General features: G+C 40.4%; 1 protein-coding gene across 5 annotated transcripts in view; it reads right to left on the bottom strand.

The window, feature by feature from the left end:
• Positions 1–1,331: 1,331 nt before the first annotated feature.
• PPP2R5C (protein phosphatase 2 regulatory subunit B'gamma) overlaps positions 1,332–17,455 on the bottom strand; it is a 194,323-nt gene continuing 178,199 nt past the window's right edge. For 4 of the 5 annotated variants that reach the window (XM_037900956.2, XM_043548548.1, XM_037900954.2 and 1 more), the window contains one exon: positions 5,263–8,165. In XM_037900956.2, the coding sequence (XP_037756884.1) occupies positions 8,034–8,165 (132 nt within the window). In that variant the 3' untranslated portion in view covers positions 5,263–8,033. Of the gene's footprint in view, positions 8,166–17,455 lie in introns of all 5 variants that reach the window. The other variant, XM_037900957.2, reaches the window with a different exon arrangement.

Here is a 17,455-nt window from a genome sequence, read left to right as displayed (position 1 = left end):
AAAGAAGGTACCAGTGTGAGATTTCTAAAGATAGCTACAGCACTCGACCCAAGATTTATGAACCTGAAGTGCCTTCCAAAATCTGAGAGGGTCGAGGTGTGGAGTATGCTTTCAGAAGTCTTAAAAGAGCAACACTCCATGCAGAAACTACAGAATCCGAAACACCAAAAAAGAAAATCAACCATCTGCTGTGGCATCTGACTCAGATGATGAAAATGAACATGTGTTGGTCCGGACTGCTTTGAATCATTAATAAGCAGAACCCATCATCAGCATGGACACATGTCCCCTGGAATGGTGGTTGAAGTATGAAGGGACATATGAATCTTTACCGCATCTGGCATGCAAATATCTTGTGATGCCGGCTACAACAGTGCCATGCGAACACCTGTTCTCACTTTCAGGTGACATTGTAAACAAGAAGCGGGCAGCATTATCTCCTGCAAATGTAAACAAACTTGTTTGTCTGAGCAATTGGCTGAACGAGAAGTAGGACTGAGCGGACTTGTAGGATGTAAAGTTTTACTTTGTTTGTTTTTTGAATGCAGTTTTTTTTGTACATAATTCTACATTTGTAAGTTCAGCTTTCATTATAAAGAAATTGCATTATAGTATTTGCATTAGGTGAACTGAAAAATACTGCACCTCTACCCCGACATAACGCAGTCCGATATAACGCGAAATCAGCTATAACGTGGTAAAGCAGCACTCCAGGGAGTGGGGCTGCTTTACCTTGTTATATCCGAATTTGTGTTACCACAAGCGGTTCCTCTGCGCCTCCCCCACCCCAGCTCACCTCCGCTCAACCTCCGCCTCCTCCCACGAGCACGCTGCCGCTCCGCTTCTTCCCCTTCCCTCCGAGGCTTGCTGCGCCAAACAGCTGATTCGCGGCAAGCCTTGGAGGGAGAGAAGCAGAGCAGCGGCAGCGTGCTCAGGGGAGGCGGTGGAGGCAGAATGGAGGTGAGCTGGGGCAGGGAGCTATTCCTCTCCCTAACCCGATATAACGCGGTCTCACCTATACGATGGTAAGATTTTTCAGTTCCCAAGGACCGCATTATATCAGGGTAGAGGTGTGTTTCTTTTACACAGTGCAAATATTTGTAATAAAAAATAAATGTAAAGTGAGCACTGTACCCTTTGTAGTCTGTATTGTAATTGAAATAATTGAAAATGTAGAAAATATCCAAAAATATTTAAATAAATGGTATTTTATTATTAACAGCACGAATATACATGATTTATTTTTTTAATTGCTTGACAGCCCTAATTATATTATTCACTAATGGAAAATGTTTTACAGGTATATGTTAAATGAATTCTTGCATTCATTATAAGTGAAGAAACCAGAATTTATTTTTAATAGCAAGATATGGGCGATCGAGTATTTGAGCCCAGCTCAAACAAAACCTCACCCTGCAACACTAAGTTCCTACCTCCAATACAAAATACTTGCATATTTTCAAATATATCAGACAATGAAAAAACAAACCACAATACATTAACTTTAGAAATAACCACCTATGCACAAAAATACCTAATTGTGTATGCAAATGTATTGTGTATATATACAACATTTAGCAATCTTTTTTTACCCTAGAGTTACATTGCAACTCTTGAGACCTCTACCTGACTCAGCAGTGAAAAGTAACAAGAGTCCAGATGCTGTGATATGATAGCTAATTAAGAAATGTCATTCTGTTCTATGTACTTGAAAAATAAAGGCATTATCCAAGTGATCTTCAATAATTCACAAATATACTAAATGTACCCAACTCAGATCCAAATCAGATATTCATCCTATTCTTACTAAAAATGGAGACTTGTGTAAAAAGCAAATGCATACCTCCCTCCCCAGATACTTGGCTGAAATAATCATTTTTTTATATTGGCAATGTTTGGTCTTATTTTCATCTTGGTCCAGGGACACTGTGTATGTTGATGCTTTTGGAAATAGATTTCCAACTGCAAGTTCAGGTTATTTCCAGTTTTTGTTTACTATGACTGTAAAAATGTGATCGGAGGATGCCTAGAGAGTGTGTTAATCTGTTACTATAAAAGCATTCTTTTAACTAGTTTTTTAATTTTCCATGGGTTTATCGTATACAGTACAGTAACTCCTTACTTATCATCCCAGTTAACATTGTTTCGTTATTAGGTCACTGACCTATTATAGAATCATAGAATCATAGAATATCAGGGTTGGAAGGGACCCCAGAAGGTCATCTAGTCCAACCCCCTGCTCGAAGCAGGACCAATTCCCAGCTAAATCATCCCATCCAGGGCTTTGTCAAGCCTGACCTTAAAAACCTCTAAGGAAGGAGATTCTACCACCTCCCTAGGTAACGCATTCCAGTGTTTCACCACCCTCTTAGTGAAAAAGTTTTTCCTAATATCCAATCTAAACCTCCCCCATTGCAACTTGAGACCATTACTCCTCGTTCTGTCATCTGCTACCATTGAGAACAGTCTAGAGCCATCCTCTTTGGAACCCCCTTTCAGGTAGTTGAAAGCAGCTATCAAATCCCCCCTCATTCTTCTTTTCTGCAGACTAAACAATCCCAGCTCCCTCAGCCTCTCCTCATAAGTCATGTGCTCTAGACCCCTAATCATTTTTGTTGCCCTTTGCTGGACTCTCTCCAATTTATCCACATCCTTCTTGTAGTGTGGGGCCCAAAACTGGACACAGTACTCCAGATGAGGCCTCACCAGTGTCGAATAGAGGGGAACGATCACGTCCCTCGATCTGCTCGCTATGCCCCTACTTATACATCCCAAAATGCCATTGGCCTTCTTGGCAACAAGGGCACACTGCTGACTCATATCCAGCTTCTCGTCCACTGTCACCCCTAGGTCCTTTTCCGCAGAACTGCTGCCTAGCCATTCGGTCCCTAGTCTGTAGCGGTGCATTGGATTCTTCCATCCTAAGTGCAGGACCCTGCACTTATCCTTATTGAACCTCATCAGATTTCTTTTGGCCCAAACCTCCAATTTGTCTAGGTCCTTCAGTATCCTATCCCTCCCCTCCAGCGTATCTACCACTCCTCCCAGTTTAGTATCATCCGCAAATTTGCTGAGAGTGCAATCCACACCATCCTCCAGATCATTTATGAAGATATTGAACAAAACCGGCCCCAGGACCGACCCCTGGGGCACTCCACTTGACACCGGCTGCCAACTAGACATGGAGCCATTGATCACTACCCGTTGAGCCCGACAATCTAGCCAGCTTTCTACCCACCTTATAGTGCATTCATCCAGCCCATACTTCCTTAACTTGCTGACAAGAATACTGTGGGAGACCGTGTCAAAAGCTTTGCTAAAGTCAAGAAACAATACATCCACTGCTTTCCCTTCATCCACAGAACCAGTAATCTCATCATAAAAGGCGATTAGATTAGTCAGGCATGACCTTCCCTTGGTGAATCCATGCTGACTGTTCCTGATCACTTTCCTCTCATGTAAGTGCTTCAGGATTGATTCTTTGAGGACCTGCTCCATGATTTTTCCAGGGACTGAGGTGAGGCTGACTGGCCTGTAGTTCCCAGGATCCTCCTTCTTCCCTTTTTTAAAGATTGGCACTACATTAGCCTTTTTCCAGTCATCCGGGACTTCCCCCGTTCGCCACGAGTTTTCAAAGATAATGGCCAAGGGCTCTGCAATCACAGCAGCCAATTCCTTCAGCACTCTCGGATGCAACTCGTCCGGCCCCATGGACTTGTGCACGTCCAGCTTTTCTAAATAGTCCCTAACCACCTCTATCTCCACAGAGGGCTGGCCATCTCTTCCCCATTTTGTGATGCCCAGCGCAGCAGTCTGGGAGCTGACCTTGTTAGTGAAAACAGAGGCAAAAAAAGCATTGAGTACATTAGCTTTTTCCACATCCTCTGTCACTAGGTTGCCTCCCTCATTCAGTAAGGGGCCCACACTTTCCTTGGCTTTCTTCTTGTTGCCAACATACCTGAAGAAACCCTTCTTGTTACTCTTGACATCTCTTGCTAGCTGCAGCTCCAGGTGCGATTTGGCCCTCCTGATATCTTTCCTACATGCCCGAGCAATATTTTTATACTCTTCCCTGGTCATATGTCCAACCTTCCACTTCTTGTAAGCTTCTTTTTTATGTTTAAGATCCGCTAGGATTTCACCATTAAGCCAAGCTGGTCGCCTGCCATATTTACTATTCTTTCGAATATTTCGAATATTAGTAAACATACTCTTTTAAAGTCCTGCAATGTTCCCTTATAACGCTATTTGGCTTCCCCTGCCTGGTGCTCCTGCCAGGGACTGTGTTGGGGCGCAGGGGCTTACGCCACTCCGCTGGGCATTCCAGCTGGGGAGCAGGGTTGGGGCGTGGGGCCTTGCCCTGTTCCACCTGCCTGGTGTTCCTGCCGGGGAACGGGGTGGAGGTGCAGGTTCCAGCCAGGCTGGTGGAATGGGGAAAGCCCCCGCGCCCAGACCCCACTACGCCCCTGCCTCAACCAAACTTCACAATCATTGGTGAGTACAGTATTAAATTGTTTAAAATTATTTTAAAAACATATACTGTATATGTATATAATGTCCTTTGTCTGGCAAAAAAAATTTCAGTGGAACCTAACCCCCACCATTTACATTAATTCTTATAGGGAAATTGGATGCACTTAACATTACATTTTTCAAGAACATAACAACTAGGACGTTAAGTGAGGAGTTACTGTACCACACAGGATATTGAGAGTGTTTATAAAATACTGAAGATCCTCTGATGATCCAAGAACTATCATTTGTAAACTGGAAGAAAAATCTAGATTAAAAAAAAAAGTATGTATTTGCTGCATCTATTTGCACCATCTGATACTGTCCTCTCTTTTCTGTCTTACTGGAAATCCTTAATTTTGCTCCTGCTGCTTTGCTGGAAATCCTTCCAACAGATACGTATTTCAAGTTTTTATAGGGAAGATAATGTGGTATAAGAGGTGGGTTTTTTTGGTATTTGTAGGATGGTTTGAGGGATTCTTCAAATTATTGTGTGTGTTTAATGCAGTACTTGATACCTGCACTAAAAATTAAGGTTATTTATGGTAGAGAATAACCATAACGTGATGCTGATTTATTTCTAAGACTTACCATAAATTTACTTGTAACTTTCAAAAAGGCACCAACACTGAACTGCAATTTTATTCTTTATGTGCTATTGTCTCAAAGTTGTGGATGATTTTTAAGCCAGTGGTAATCTGCACATTTACCAGAAGGTTCTGTGCTAAATTTAGTTTCATGATCAGCAAGTAAAATTCACATGTTCTTTATTTAGTCCATATAAGACACCATTTTTAGAATTTTAAAATTAGATAAAAGAGCATAATAAATGGCAGGTGTATGAAGGTTGTTCTTCATAAACAATGTCAGAACAAAATCTGAATTACAAAATGTTAAAAAATATGAAGGTACATTTGAACTTAACATTTTACTAAAACAAAGTTACAGATATTGTCTAATGAAAAATAATTGTGCCACTTACCTATTTTTGCTGTTTCTAGGAACTTTTTATTCTGTACATAGGACCATTCTGTACAAAATATGAAGTCTACATTTTTATTACTTATTACCATAAAACAAAGTACAATGTATGTACAATATTAAAATAAAGCCATACTAAAGCCACACTAAAAAGACACTTGTAATATTACTTTTGACATTCCTGATGTACAGATGTAATTTTGGAGAACATGGAAAGGTGTCAAAGAACTTTATGAAGAAGAACAGCCACCAAAATTCTACTTTATTTTTACTTTTTATTTTGGATGTAGTAGTTTGAGTAGTTTAGTACATGACTATACAAAATATATAAATGGTGGTAACAAACAAGCCAAACAATCAGTGCTGATAATTTTTGGAATACTGTCTAGGCAAATGTTCTATGGCCCAAAACCTCAAATGTGAATTTCTGACAAACTTTAATTACAAAAAAATTGTATTCCCCCCTTTTTTGGTGAATGTTTATCTTCAGTAAAGAACAGAAATAAAATCTAGACAGTAAAAGATGTTCTTATACGTTGAGCGTTACACAATCAAACACTGATATACACGTTTTTTTCCTAGGGTAAATAAGAGTACTTCTTTCCAGAAACCTCTTGCACAAACATATTGAACACCCAAAATCAAATTATTTGATAATTTACCAGCTAAAGATGGAAGTTCAAACAATGGTATATCAAAATACATAGACATTGCTTTATACAATTAAAAAAGCACCCTTTTTCCCTCAAAAGGAGAAGGCATCTTTAAACGGTTTCAGTATAGTTTATCATAATGGTAAAGCATGTTCTCTTTCAAGTTTAACAGGAAGCGTTTTCACACACAGTGGACTTTTCCACTTGAAGCTTCAGGTGGTCTTTCAATTTAGGTGATTTTGTTTGTTTGTTTGAGCAATAATTCCCACCCACTAAAATGACTTTTTTTCCAATAGACAATGTAATAAAGATTGGAAATTGTATTTTCACTATAACCAGCAGACAGCAGGCACTACATCTGCACAATGTTATTATGAATGTCTGCTTTGCACAATATTTTTATGGATGCAGGAGACCTCTTTTTTTGAAAAAATAAAACAAACTATTTTTAAAGAAGCCACATTTTTATCTTATGCATCAAGACATTAAACATTAAAGTTATATTATGTCACTGCCAGAGACAAAAGAAACTAGTCACCCATTTAGAATAGCAGAACACATCTCAAACAGCTCTTAAGCAGGATAAGTAAGTCAAAATACTGGCCACCCTGAGAGAAATCAAATATTGAAGACAAAGCACTATATGTTGAAAGAGATTTTCCGCCCGTGCTTTTCCATCTACAACAAAAAGCTCACTACATGCAAGTAATCTTGTGGAAAATATAGCAGCATTTGAAGATCATCAGCAACTCAGATGCATTTTCATTTTACTTGTGAGGTGTATTTGTAATATATGTGCTCTTTACAACACAAAAAAATATATTCACGTAAAACTACGGTCACTGTTGATTTATCAGCTCTTAAACTCACATCTTTTACCTGTTTTTACTTTATAATACAAGCTATCGGTGTTGTGTTTCACTGAAAGGCAACAATGTTTGTCTGTCTGAGAAGACTAATGCAACTTAAATGACATCATGATATCTGCCACAGAATATTGAACTCTTAGAGCCCAAGAAAAAATGCTGAGTATTAAAAGCTCAGATAAGGGAGAAACAGTGTTTTACTAAACTGAAAACAAGGAATGAAAATAAAAATATAAATATTTTTATATTCAATTTATTCCCAGTCAAGGTAGATAAATTTTCATTTTTGGAAACAAATTCTTCTACCAGTTGACTTTTGGAATAGTGGTGCTGTATTACATACTAAAGACTGGAAAATATGGCTTTAAATACACGTAAAGTACTAGGACATGGTATATATATGTCTTTATCCTAAGTAAAGAAACAATTTACAGAACTTTTAGAAAGCAACCGTGATTGAGGATTGTCATGAAGTTACCATTTTGTAAGCTGTGTTTTATAATAGGGAAGTAAAGAACTGTATATTTTCAAAACTGCTGGTATATTACAAGACAATAGTAATGTGGAAACAATTTCAAAGTTGAGAAGTCTTAGAAAAACATGTAATAGTTAAATCCGAAAGAATTTTGCTTTTGAAAACAGTGTTATCATAGTACCAACTATTAGTCATTCAAATTACTTCAGTTTTGGTGGAAATAACTTACAGAATATTATTCTCAAGTACTACTATAAAACTATTCATTTTACCAACTAACTGGTACTATGACAACACCGCCAGAAAAACGTGGCCATCTAATACTAGTCAACCCATGGTTCTGCATATGGAATCAAGTAATTTACCATTGTTTGAACTACTAATCTTGAGCTGCATACTGTATTAAGTTATTGCCTTCAGAACTGGGTTGAAGAAAGCTTTGACTTTTGTGTAACTGATTGGTATGGCACAAAAAAGTAAGTTCTCTACTGTAGAACTGAGTCCAGAAAAAAGTTTTCCTCCAAAATAATATTTCACTGTAATAGTCTAATGCCCATCGTGTGATATTAGCTCATCAGCTCTGCAATGGGATTCCAAGGCTTTCATGGTGTAAATATCCTGAGGCAGTTCTGACTTGCGTCGCATAAGAGGACGATCCCTTTTCTGATCTCTCTGTGCCTGAAATCAAAATGCAAAACAGTTGGCCAAAAAAGCTATTTGCGAAATACAAACTAATATTCAAGAATCTTTGCTCATGTTCCTATGTACATGTACTTTAGGAAGAGGGTTAAAATTTGCGTTGCAAATGTTTGCCATATTTCCTTCCTACCCCAACTATCCACACATTGTTTTCAGTCGAGACTATTTTGTTAAGCAAAAAGAGAAGATCAAATATTGCTTTATAACAAGTCCATCCAAAACATTTTTAGCTTTATTAGTAAAATCTTATTCCCTCAAATTATTGTCTTTGCTTCTATATGATGCAGTTGCTGATCTACCTTCTCCATACCATTTGTTATTTTGTATATCCTTATGTCTTCTCCCTAAGGTAAACAGTCCCAATCTTTCTTCATGGGAGTTTTTCCACACCTCTAATCATTTTGATTGCACATTTCTGAACCTTTGCTAATTCTGACATGTCCTTTTAAAGAATGGGTGACAGAGCTGAATACAGTATTTCAGATAAGGTAATATCTTTGATTTATAGAACAGCATTATAAAATATTCTCCATTCCATTCCTTATGCACCCTAATATTTTGTTTGCTTTTTTGATCACTGTAGCATATTGAACAGAGGTCTTCATTCAGCTGTCCTCAAAAAGGCTGTATTCTTCTCGAGTTGTTACAGCTAACCAGAATCCAGTAAGGTGTGAGAATAGTTAAATTTATTCCTTTCTATGTGCACTTTACATTTGTCAACACTGAATTACACCTGCCACTGTGTTGCCCATTCACCTAAGTTAGTCTGTGCTGAAGCTTCTCCCAGTCTTACTTAACTCAAACAACTGCTATCTGCAAATTTTGCCACCTCACAGTCACTGCTCACCCTTTTCCCCCAAATTAACAAATCTAATGACCACCACCAGACCTAGCCCAGAGCCTCAGGCACCTTTTGTCTTGATGAAAATTGACCATTTATTCCTACTCTGTAGTTTTTTGTCTCAGAGTTTCTGATCCATGACAGTACTTTGCCTCCCAAACTACTTAGTTTTCTCAATAGTTTCTTGCTAGGTACTTTGTTAAAGGCTTTTTGAAAGCCAAAATAAATTACGTTAACTAGGTCTTGTTCATCGACTACTGTACTGGCTTGTTCAAAGTATTCTAATAGATTAGTAGACCATGATTTCATTTGCAGAACCCAACTCTCCAACCCAAGATCCACTTCCTCCTCTCCTGCTACCATGCTGTGGAGTCTTTCTGGCAAAAACCCTGTTACTAGGCTGACTTCCTCCACTATAAGTTTTTCTTTTCATTCAGTTCTACCACTTTCCTAGCTAAAAAACTACTTCTCCAAATTAACTGAAACCCATGCCTGTAATCCCAGCTACTTTTTTGCCACCGTTGACTCACTCCTCAAACGTTCCCATTCCTCCTTCCCCACTGCTGTCTCCTCATAGGATCTCACCAATTTCTTCCAAGAGAAAATTGACAAAATAAGTGACCTTTCCCCCTCCCTCATCTTGCTTTCTCTTCCCCCTTTCCCTCTTACAACTCTCTCCTTTCTCACAGACACAGATTTTCTCATCTGCTCTTCCCTCTCTAACTCTTCCATTGGACTAAATAAACCCATATGTCCTGATTTTCTTTGCATTCACTTATTCCCTCCCTTGCTCGTCTCCTTTACCTCTTTCCCCCACAGACCCACACTCCTAGCTCTTTTCTCGACCACTGTGGACATCGCTATCATTCTGCCTGTCATTCAAGCCCATAATCTAGGCATCACCTTTGACTTGGACCTCTCTTTAGGTTTTCACATCCAAGCTACATCTAAATCTTGCAGATTCTTTCTGCAGAACATCTCTAAGACACGGCCTTTCCTATCCATCCACACAGCTAAAACTGTCTTCCAGATTCTCATCATTTCATGTCTCGATTACAGCAACAACAAGGGGAGGGATAGGATACAGAAGGACCTAGACAAATTGGAGGATTGGGCCAAAAGAAATCTGATGAGGTTCAATAAGGATAAGTGCAGGGTCCTACACTTAGGATGGAAGAATCCAATGCACCGCTACAGACTAGGGACCGAATGGCTAGGCAGCAGTTCTGCGGAAAAGGACCTAGGGGTGACAGTGGACGAGAAGCTGGATATGAGTCAGCAGTGTGCCCTTGTTGCCAAGAAGGCCAATGGCATTTTGGGATGTATAAGTAGGGGCATAGCGAGCAGATCGAGGGACGTGATCGTTCCCCTCTATTCGACACTGGTGAGGCCTCATCTGGAGTACTGTGTCCAGTTTTGGGCCCCACACTACAAGAAGGACGTGGATAAATTGGAGAGAGTCCAGCGAAGGGCAACAAAAATGATTAGGGGTCTAGAGCACATGACTTATGAGGAGAGGCTGAGGGAGCTGGGATTGTTTAGTCTGCAGAAGAGAAGAATGAGGGGGGATTTGATAGCTGCTTTCAACTACCTGAAAGGGGGTTCCAAAGAGGATGGCTCTAGACTGTTCTCAGTGGTAGCAGATGACAGAACGAGGAGTAATGGTCTCAAGTTGCAATGGGGGAGGTTTAGATTGGATATTAGGAAAAACTTTTTCACTAAGAGGGTGGTGAAACACTGGAATGCGTTACCTAGGGAGGTGGTAGAATCTCCTTCCTTAGAGGTTTTTAAGGTCAGGCTTGACAAAGCCCTGGCTGGGATGATTTAACTGGGAATTGGTCCTGCTTCGAGCAGGGGGTTGGACTAGATGACCTTCTGGGGTCCCTTCCAACCCTGATATTCTATGATTAACATCCTTTTCTCTGGTCTTGACAAATGCAACCTTGCCCTACTTATATCCATTCAGAATGCTGCTGCAAATATAACTTTCCTCTCTTTGCATCTCTACACTAGCTCCCCCCTCTCTATCACATCAAACATAAGCAATTTATTTTCACTTTCAAGGCTTTTCACAGCTTATCCCAATCCTAACTACCATCATGCATTCACTATTGACAGGTCAACACCTATCTCCAATTGGTCCATGATGCCAGCCTTCATTGCCCACTTATTACATATTTAAATAAGCACCTTCATGCTTTCTCCCATGTTGACCCTCATGCTTGTGAAGAGCTCCATGTGAACATCTGCAAAGCCATTTTATTGTTTTCCCTTTGAAATCTCTCCTTACAAATCTCCTTTGCCATGATACTCATGAAAAGCTTAACAGTTAAGTTGCTGCTTTGCTGATACTGCAGCTTGTCACACTGAGCAACAGGGTCTCCTTGTACTCCCCTGTCCACGTCTATCTGCTGTCTCTTGTTTTATACTTAAGATTGTAAACTCTTTGGGACAGGGATTGTGGTTTTTTTCTGTGTTTGTACAGCACTTAGCACAGTGGGGTCCTGGGCTTCCTAGGCGCTACAAAAATACAAATAGTAAATAAAATTAAAATATAATAGATCTAATTATGATCATTTAGATGTTTTGTAATTTGGTTTTTAATTATTTCAACTAATTTATCAGATATGGAAGAAAGGCTTACTGGATTATAAATTCCCTGAGTCACTCATCACCTTTTTAAACAAGCATATTTGCTGCCCCCAATCCTCTGGTATGGTATCTGGTTTTAATGAGACTATATAATACCGTAAGCAGTACTTCATTCTTAAAAGTTTCTTCTGAACTCCTAGACCTATACCATCTTGTCCTAGTGACTTGCATTATAATTTATAAATTTGTTTCAGTACCTCTTCTTTTGACATCTCAGTCTTTGATTGTATCTCACCTTTATTACTGAAAAACATCCACTGTGGTGAAGTCTGATGCAAATAAATTATTTAGTTTCTCTGAAACATCTTTATGCTTAATTGCTTCCTTTACCTGCTGATCAGCCAGCAGACCCATTGATTCTCTTGCAGGCTTTCTGCTTCTGATATAATACTGTCCTAATTTCCTTCTCACGTATTTCCTGCCATAGTTCATATTCCTTTCTATTGGCTTCATTAGGGGTTGATTTCTGCTTTTTGAAGGACACCTATTTAGCTCAAATAATCTCATGAACCTTAGCCATGCTGGTTTACTTCTTGCCATCCTGCTCCTCATTCTGTTTAAGAGTATGCATACACCCTGAGCCTGTTACTGTTTTTTTTTTTTTTTTTTTTTTTTTTTTGAGGTTAGGGACCTTTTGACTACTTTTATTTTTTAACCATTTTTCTAAAGTTAAATGTCACCATACGACATTGGTGGTATGGGTTTTACGTCTATGGGATTACAGTTCTTCTCCCACTATTTTTCCTTTCCCAAGGATGCTACACTTAAATTATATTGCTCTTTGGGAACAGGGACTGTCCTTTGATTGTTTTTGTACAGCGTTTAACACAGTGGGCTCTTGGTCTAAGATTAGGGCTACTAGGCACTACATTAATACAAATAATAAAACAATGAGATATTTTGAACACTACAACTTAATGTTTTATGCATATACTTACTTTTGAACCAACTCCTATGAATTACTTAGGTCTAAGTTGAGTACCGTTTCTCCTCTTCTGAGCTCTAGAACTTGCTGTTTGTTTAAAGTTTATTTAGACTGTAATCTCTTCAAGACAAGGACCATCTCATACCATGCATTTGTACAGTTACTAGCACAAAGGGACCCACCAGTTTATATACGAGTATTTGAAGTCCCCCAATTATTACCCTTTATTAGACCTTGTTGCTTCTGGTCTCATCACATTCTACATCCTATATTCCTTTTTCTGATCTGGAGGCTGGCAATATAACCCTACTAAAATATTTGTACTCTTAAGATTTGGGATTTGTATCCATACAGATACTACAATGCAGTTCCCTCAAAACCAAATCTATCCCCAAATTCTGTGCGTCTTTTGGCTATAATACTACTTCCCCACCCCTTTATAAACTATGTAAGAAAAATAAATCAGGTTAATCAGGTATGACAGTTTCCTATTAATTTTCTGTTATTCCACCATGTTTCCTGTAGGCATTTTATGTTAAGGCCCTTTTCTACTGCCAGGCATTCTATTTCATGTATTTTGCTTTTAAGCTTCTTGCAGTTGTATATAGGCATTTATAGTAATTATTGATCATATGCCTATTTTTTATTAAAATCCTTAGTCTGACCCCTTGTTGATTTAACAGAATTTATCTCTGTGATCTCAACCTGTCCCTGTTCTAGGTTGATTGTTCTCTCTGCCCTAACCTTTGCTAGATACAGAGATACATTTGCATTACTGATATTCCTAACAGATGTCTGTTAGACTGCAGTGCTCTGTGGCACCTGTCAGCTTTCCCTCAGCTCTTAGTTTAAACAGTTCTCCCAAACTTTATTCATTTTGTGTGCCAGAGATCTGGTTCTACTTTAGTTAAGTTGGAGCCCATCTTCCTCCACTCCCCTGGCCTTTTTTAATAGGCATTCAATGTGCCCCAGTGCCTGAAAATCTCCTCTTTAAATCCTTGTTTTATCCATTAGTCCGGAGGGACTTCTGTGCCAAAAAATTAAAAATTTTGCGCACAATATTTTAAAATTCTCCAAATTTTATTGGTCAGTAAATAAATGTGGCTCCAGCATGGCAGTGGGGACCACAGGCCACTGACTGCACTGAGGTGGGAGATCACCCTGAAGCTCCCACCTCCCCCAGTACAGGGACTCTGCAGTGAGGCTGCACCTGACACAGTGCAAGGGCTGGGCCTGCCCCAGAAACAGCCCAGGGCCCTGCTCCTCTGTGCCAGGTGCACCAGCTGTGGCTGGGCAGGCTCAGCCCAGCAGGATCCAAGTATGGGGGGATCCAGGTGTGGGGTGAGAGGTTTCTGTGTGGAGCAATCTGGGTGCAGGCAGCTCAGTGTGGGATCTGAATGCACAGGGGCTCGTTGAGGGGTTCCGGGTGCAGGGGCAAGGGGACTCTGTAGGGGATCCAGGTAATGGTGGTTGGGCTCATCAGGGGGGTCTGGGTGTGGGGAGATGGAGCATGGTGGGGGGGTCTTAGTGTGGGGGTCCAGGTTCTGAGGGGGTGGGCCTTGATGGAATGGGGGTCCAGGTGCAGCTAGTTGGGGCTCAGTGGGGTGGGGAATAGGGCTTGTCACGATGGGCCTGCTTAACAGGGGAGCTCCAGCTGCTGCCGAGGAGATGCCACATGCCAGGCTCCCGCTTTCCACAGTGATACCCCTATCCCCTTTTCTTCTCCATCCCCCTCCCATCACTCCCACATTCCCCGCCCCCTGCCCATTTCCACCCCCTTCCTTCCCCACTGCCTCTTCCCCCCACCCTCTTTCCCCCCATCCCCCTTACCGAGCCCCCATGGCGGGCACTCACTGTTCCACAGAAAATAGGAAGACTCCCAGCACACAACTGAGTCAGTGGAGCCCGAGGCAGCCTCTGAGCTGGGTAGATCTGCATTTGCAGAACTGACCGGGGGGGGGGGGGGGGGGGGAGAGACGGAGACAGTGGCACGTAACTCCATGTGCCCCTCCATGCTTTGCCTCCACCCCAAAACTGTACATGGTCTAAACCCCACCCCCCTCCCCCAATGCGGGGCTTCCCTTTGCTTCCCTGCCTTTTTCTGCAGGGAAAAGCAGGAAATTGGGGTGGAGGGGGGGATGGCTGTTGCCATCGGGCACGCAGTCCCGCAGAATCCCCCCCAGGAGTAATTCATATATTGAGACATTGAAGTTCCCCTGGCTTCAGACATGGAAATGGAAGCATTTCAGAGAAAGCTATCACAGAAGCTCTGGACCTAAAGCTTTCTTCTTAGCAATCTAAATTTAGCTTCCAAGACCTCCCTAGGTTACTGGTATTATATGTACCATAACCACAGACTGCTCCCCAGCACTCTCTAGAAGCCTGTTTAGATGTCTTTAGGTGACTTTTGTCACCTTCACATCCCATAAGAAAGTCACTGAACAGATCTCTCAGTTGCCAAACACACATCTCTCTCTATTTCAATAGATCAAATACTCTACTATCACAGCCTGTCTTGAACTTCCAAATGTGAAGAATGATGCTGCTACTCTATGTTAGTCAGAAAATAATTCCCAACGGGGTTGCCTTCCATCATGAGATCTTTGGAGTACATATATAGCCCCCATCACCATAGTAGGAGTTTGTCTCAAATATTTAAACAGATAAACAAATTTTCCTTCCTTCCTATCCTGCAGGAGAAATAGCTAGATGAGTTTACAGGATTTTTTGTGTGTTAGAACGAGGGGGTATATTTTAGAGGGGGGGGGAGTGTGAGTGTAAATTGAAAACTATGAGTTTGCATTTAGTTCTAAAAGTGGGGAGGTCTGTTTTTTTTCTCTGAGCATAACAGGAAAAAACAAAAACAAAACCCCCAAATGAAAGTTGTCCTAGGCTTTGAATAAATAACTAAAAAAGCATTCTACACCACCAGAGTTCAGAGCTAGAAAAGAAAATGCTTCATGTTAACAGTTTTAATCTTTTTTTGCTTTACTGGCCTTTACACATAAGGAATGAAAATTAAATAATTGAGTGAATTATTCCACATCAGTGATTACTTTTCACATTTTCACTTCTATAGCTTCCTTGTCTAGTTAGTGTCTCCCAGTGATGAACTTTGATATTTTACTAATTAAAAAAAAAATCTGTAAGCCCTCTTTTTAAGAAAGCTATTCCGACACTAACTAATGAATACCTTTCTTTGATAGAGTCTTTTGACTGTATGCAAATCTAAATACACAAAAGAACTCAACTGAACATTAATTTTGACTTTATTTAACGTAGTTTCTATGTATTGTAATAGTCAGTTGAGTATCTCTGCATAATGTGCAACAGACCTCCTGAGTCAAAATAATTACTGTATTTAATTTCTTTTCTCAGTTGCTTTTCATGATGCAAAAGTTTTGAACCTGCAAGCCTTTCTGGTCTTGGTTTGTCTTGAATTGTTGGAATCCAGTTCAAATAGAGAAATTAATACAAAGGATTTCTGATACCTATCCTGTAAAACCAGCAAATACCAAGCAAAAATGTTAGACTTTTCTTCCCATTTGTTCAAGGAACAATATGTTATCAAGACACTGTTAACAGCCCAGCTGTTCCGGTTGTGATGAGTGTTCAGCAGGGTTTGAATTCCTTAAACATGAACAATCTGAGAAATCACTCTCAAATGGTTCAAAGGACGACCAACTTTATTTCTCTAGGCACTTTTAACACTCTTCAATGCTTTCTTGGTAGAATTATTTTAAAATTATTCCTCTTTCCAATTTCCATAGAAATTTCCACTTTTTCAGCCTCCTATAACAGTTCCAAAAGTCACAAGCATATTTTTCACAGTGCTTTGGCCTATTGAAATGGCAAAGAGGGTAATTTGTGGAGAAAAATGCAAGAAATTATTTGACTTGTCCAGCATGGAAAAAGTTACAGTGAACAAGTCACTGGAGCTTTGTGCAGTTCTGTTTTACACCCAGACTCACTCCCCAGCCTTCTTTATCTTCTCTCCATGGCTCACTAGTTCTATCGATCTGACTGCTTCGCTGGTTCTCAAAAAAGCTTGGCAACCTGTCAACTTAACTGCCTCCATGCCACACTGCAACTGTTTTCAGACATGTTAAAGGTCTATAGCAATAGTTCAAGTTGGCAGACGTGGTAAGATTAATCAGATCAAGCCTCCCCTCTGGTAAGCCATAGGAGCTTTGTCAGATCGAGAAGTGTCTTCTGTAGCAGACTGACCATCTTCACTTGCCTGGCAACTTTGTCTGCAACCCCCCACAGCCTGTACTTAAAAGGGGGCAGGGGAGAAGGATAAAAGCAGCTACCATTACCCACCCCTCTCCAGCTCTGTTGCCCACCCTACTTCCCAGGTTATGATCCTCAGCATGGCTTCACAGTTTTATTGACTCTCTCCACATCCTGAATTCCATTCTACACTTAAGAGTTTTGTTTACTCTGTTACGAAGATATAAAAAAATAAAGTTTGACTTCCGCTGTTTGTTGAGAGCCTAGCACAATAGAAACCCCAGGCAGAATTGGAGCTCTAGGTGCTACCAGAATGAAAATAATCATGGAACCCTGCTCCACAGTGCAGAGGGGAATGAGACATCCCCCTGCCTAACCCTGTCTTTGACATGCTTGCCTATACAATGGAAAAACAACTTTTCTGCTGTGTGTAATGCCTTACGCATGCCTACGAAGGGGGTAATAAGATTTACAGAACAGCAAACCTAGTTCCTTGAAGCCAATTTGAATTAGCTTGCCTGGTGGAAGTCCTATGAAACTGAACGCACTGAGGCTCATGTCTTCTCACTAAGTTTTCTAGCAGGCTCAAATATGCACTATATACAAGAGGTGACCCAA

The sequence above is a fragment of the Chelonia mydas genome, chromosome 6 (genome assembly GCF_015237465.2).
Source record: "Chelonia mydas isolate rCheMyd1 chromosome 6, rCheMyd1.pri.v2, whole genome shotgun sequence".
In the NCBI taxonomy this organism is placed as follows: Eukaryota; Metazoa; Chordata; order Testudines; family Cheloniidae; genus Chelonia; species Chelonia mydas.
Note: the sequence above shows the minus strand (reverse complement) of the source record. Positions and strands in the feature narration are given on the sequence as shown.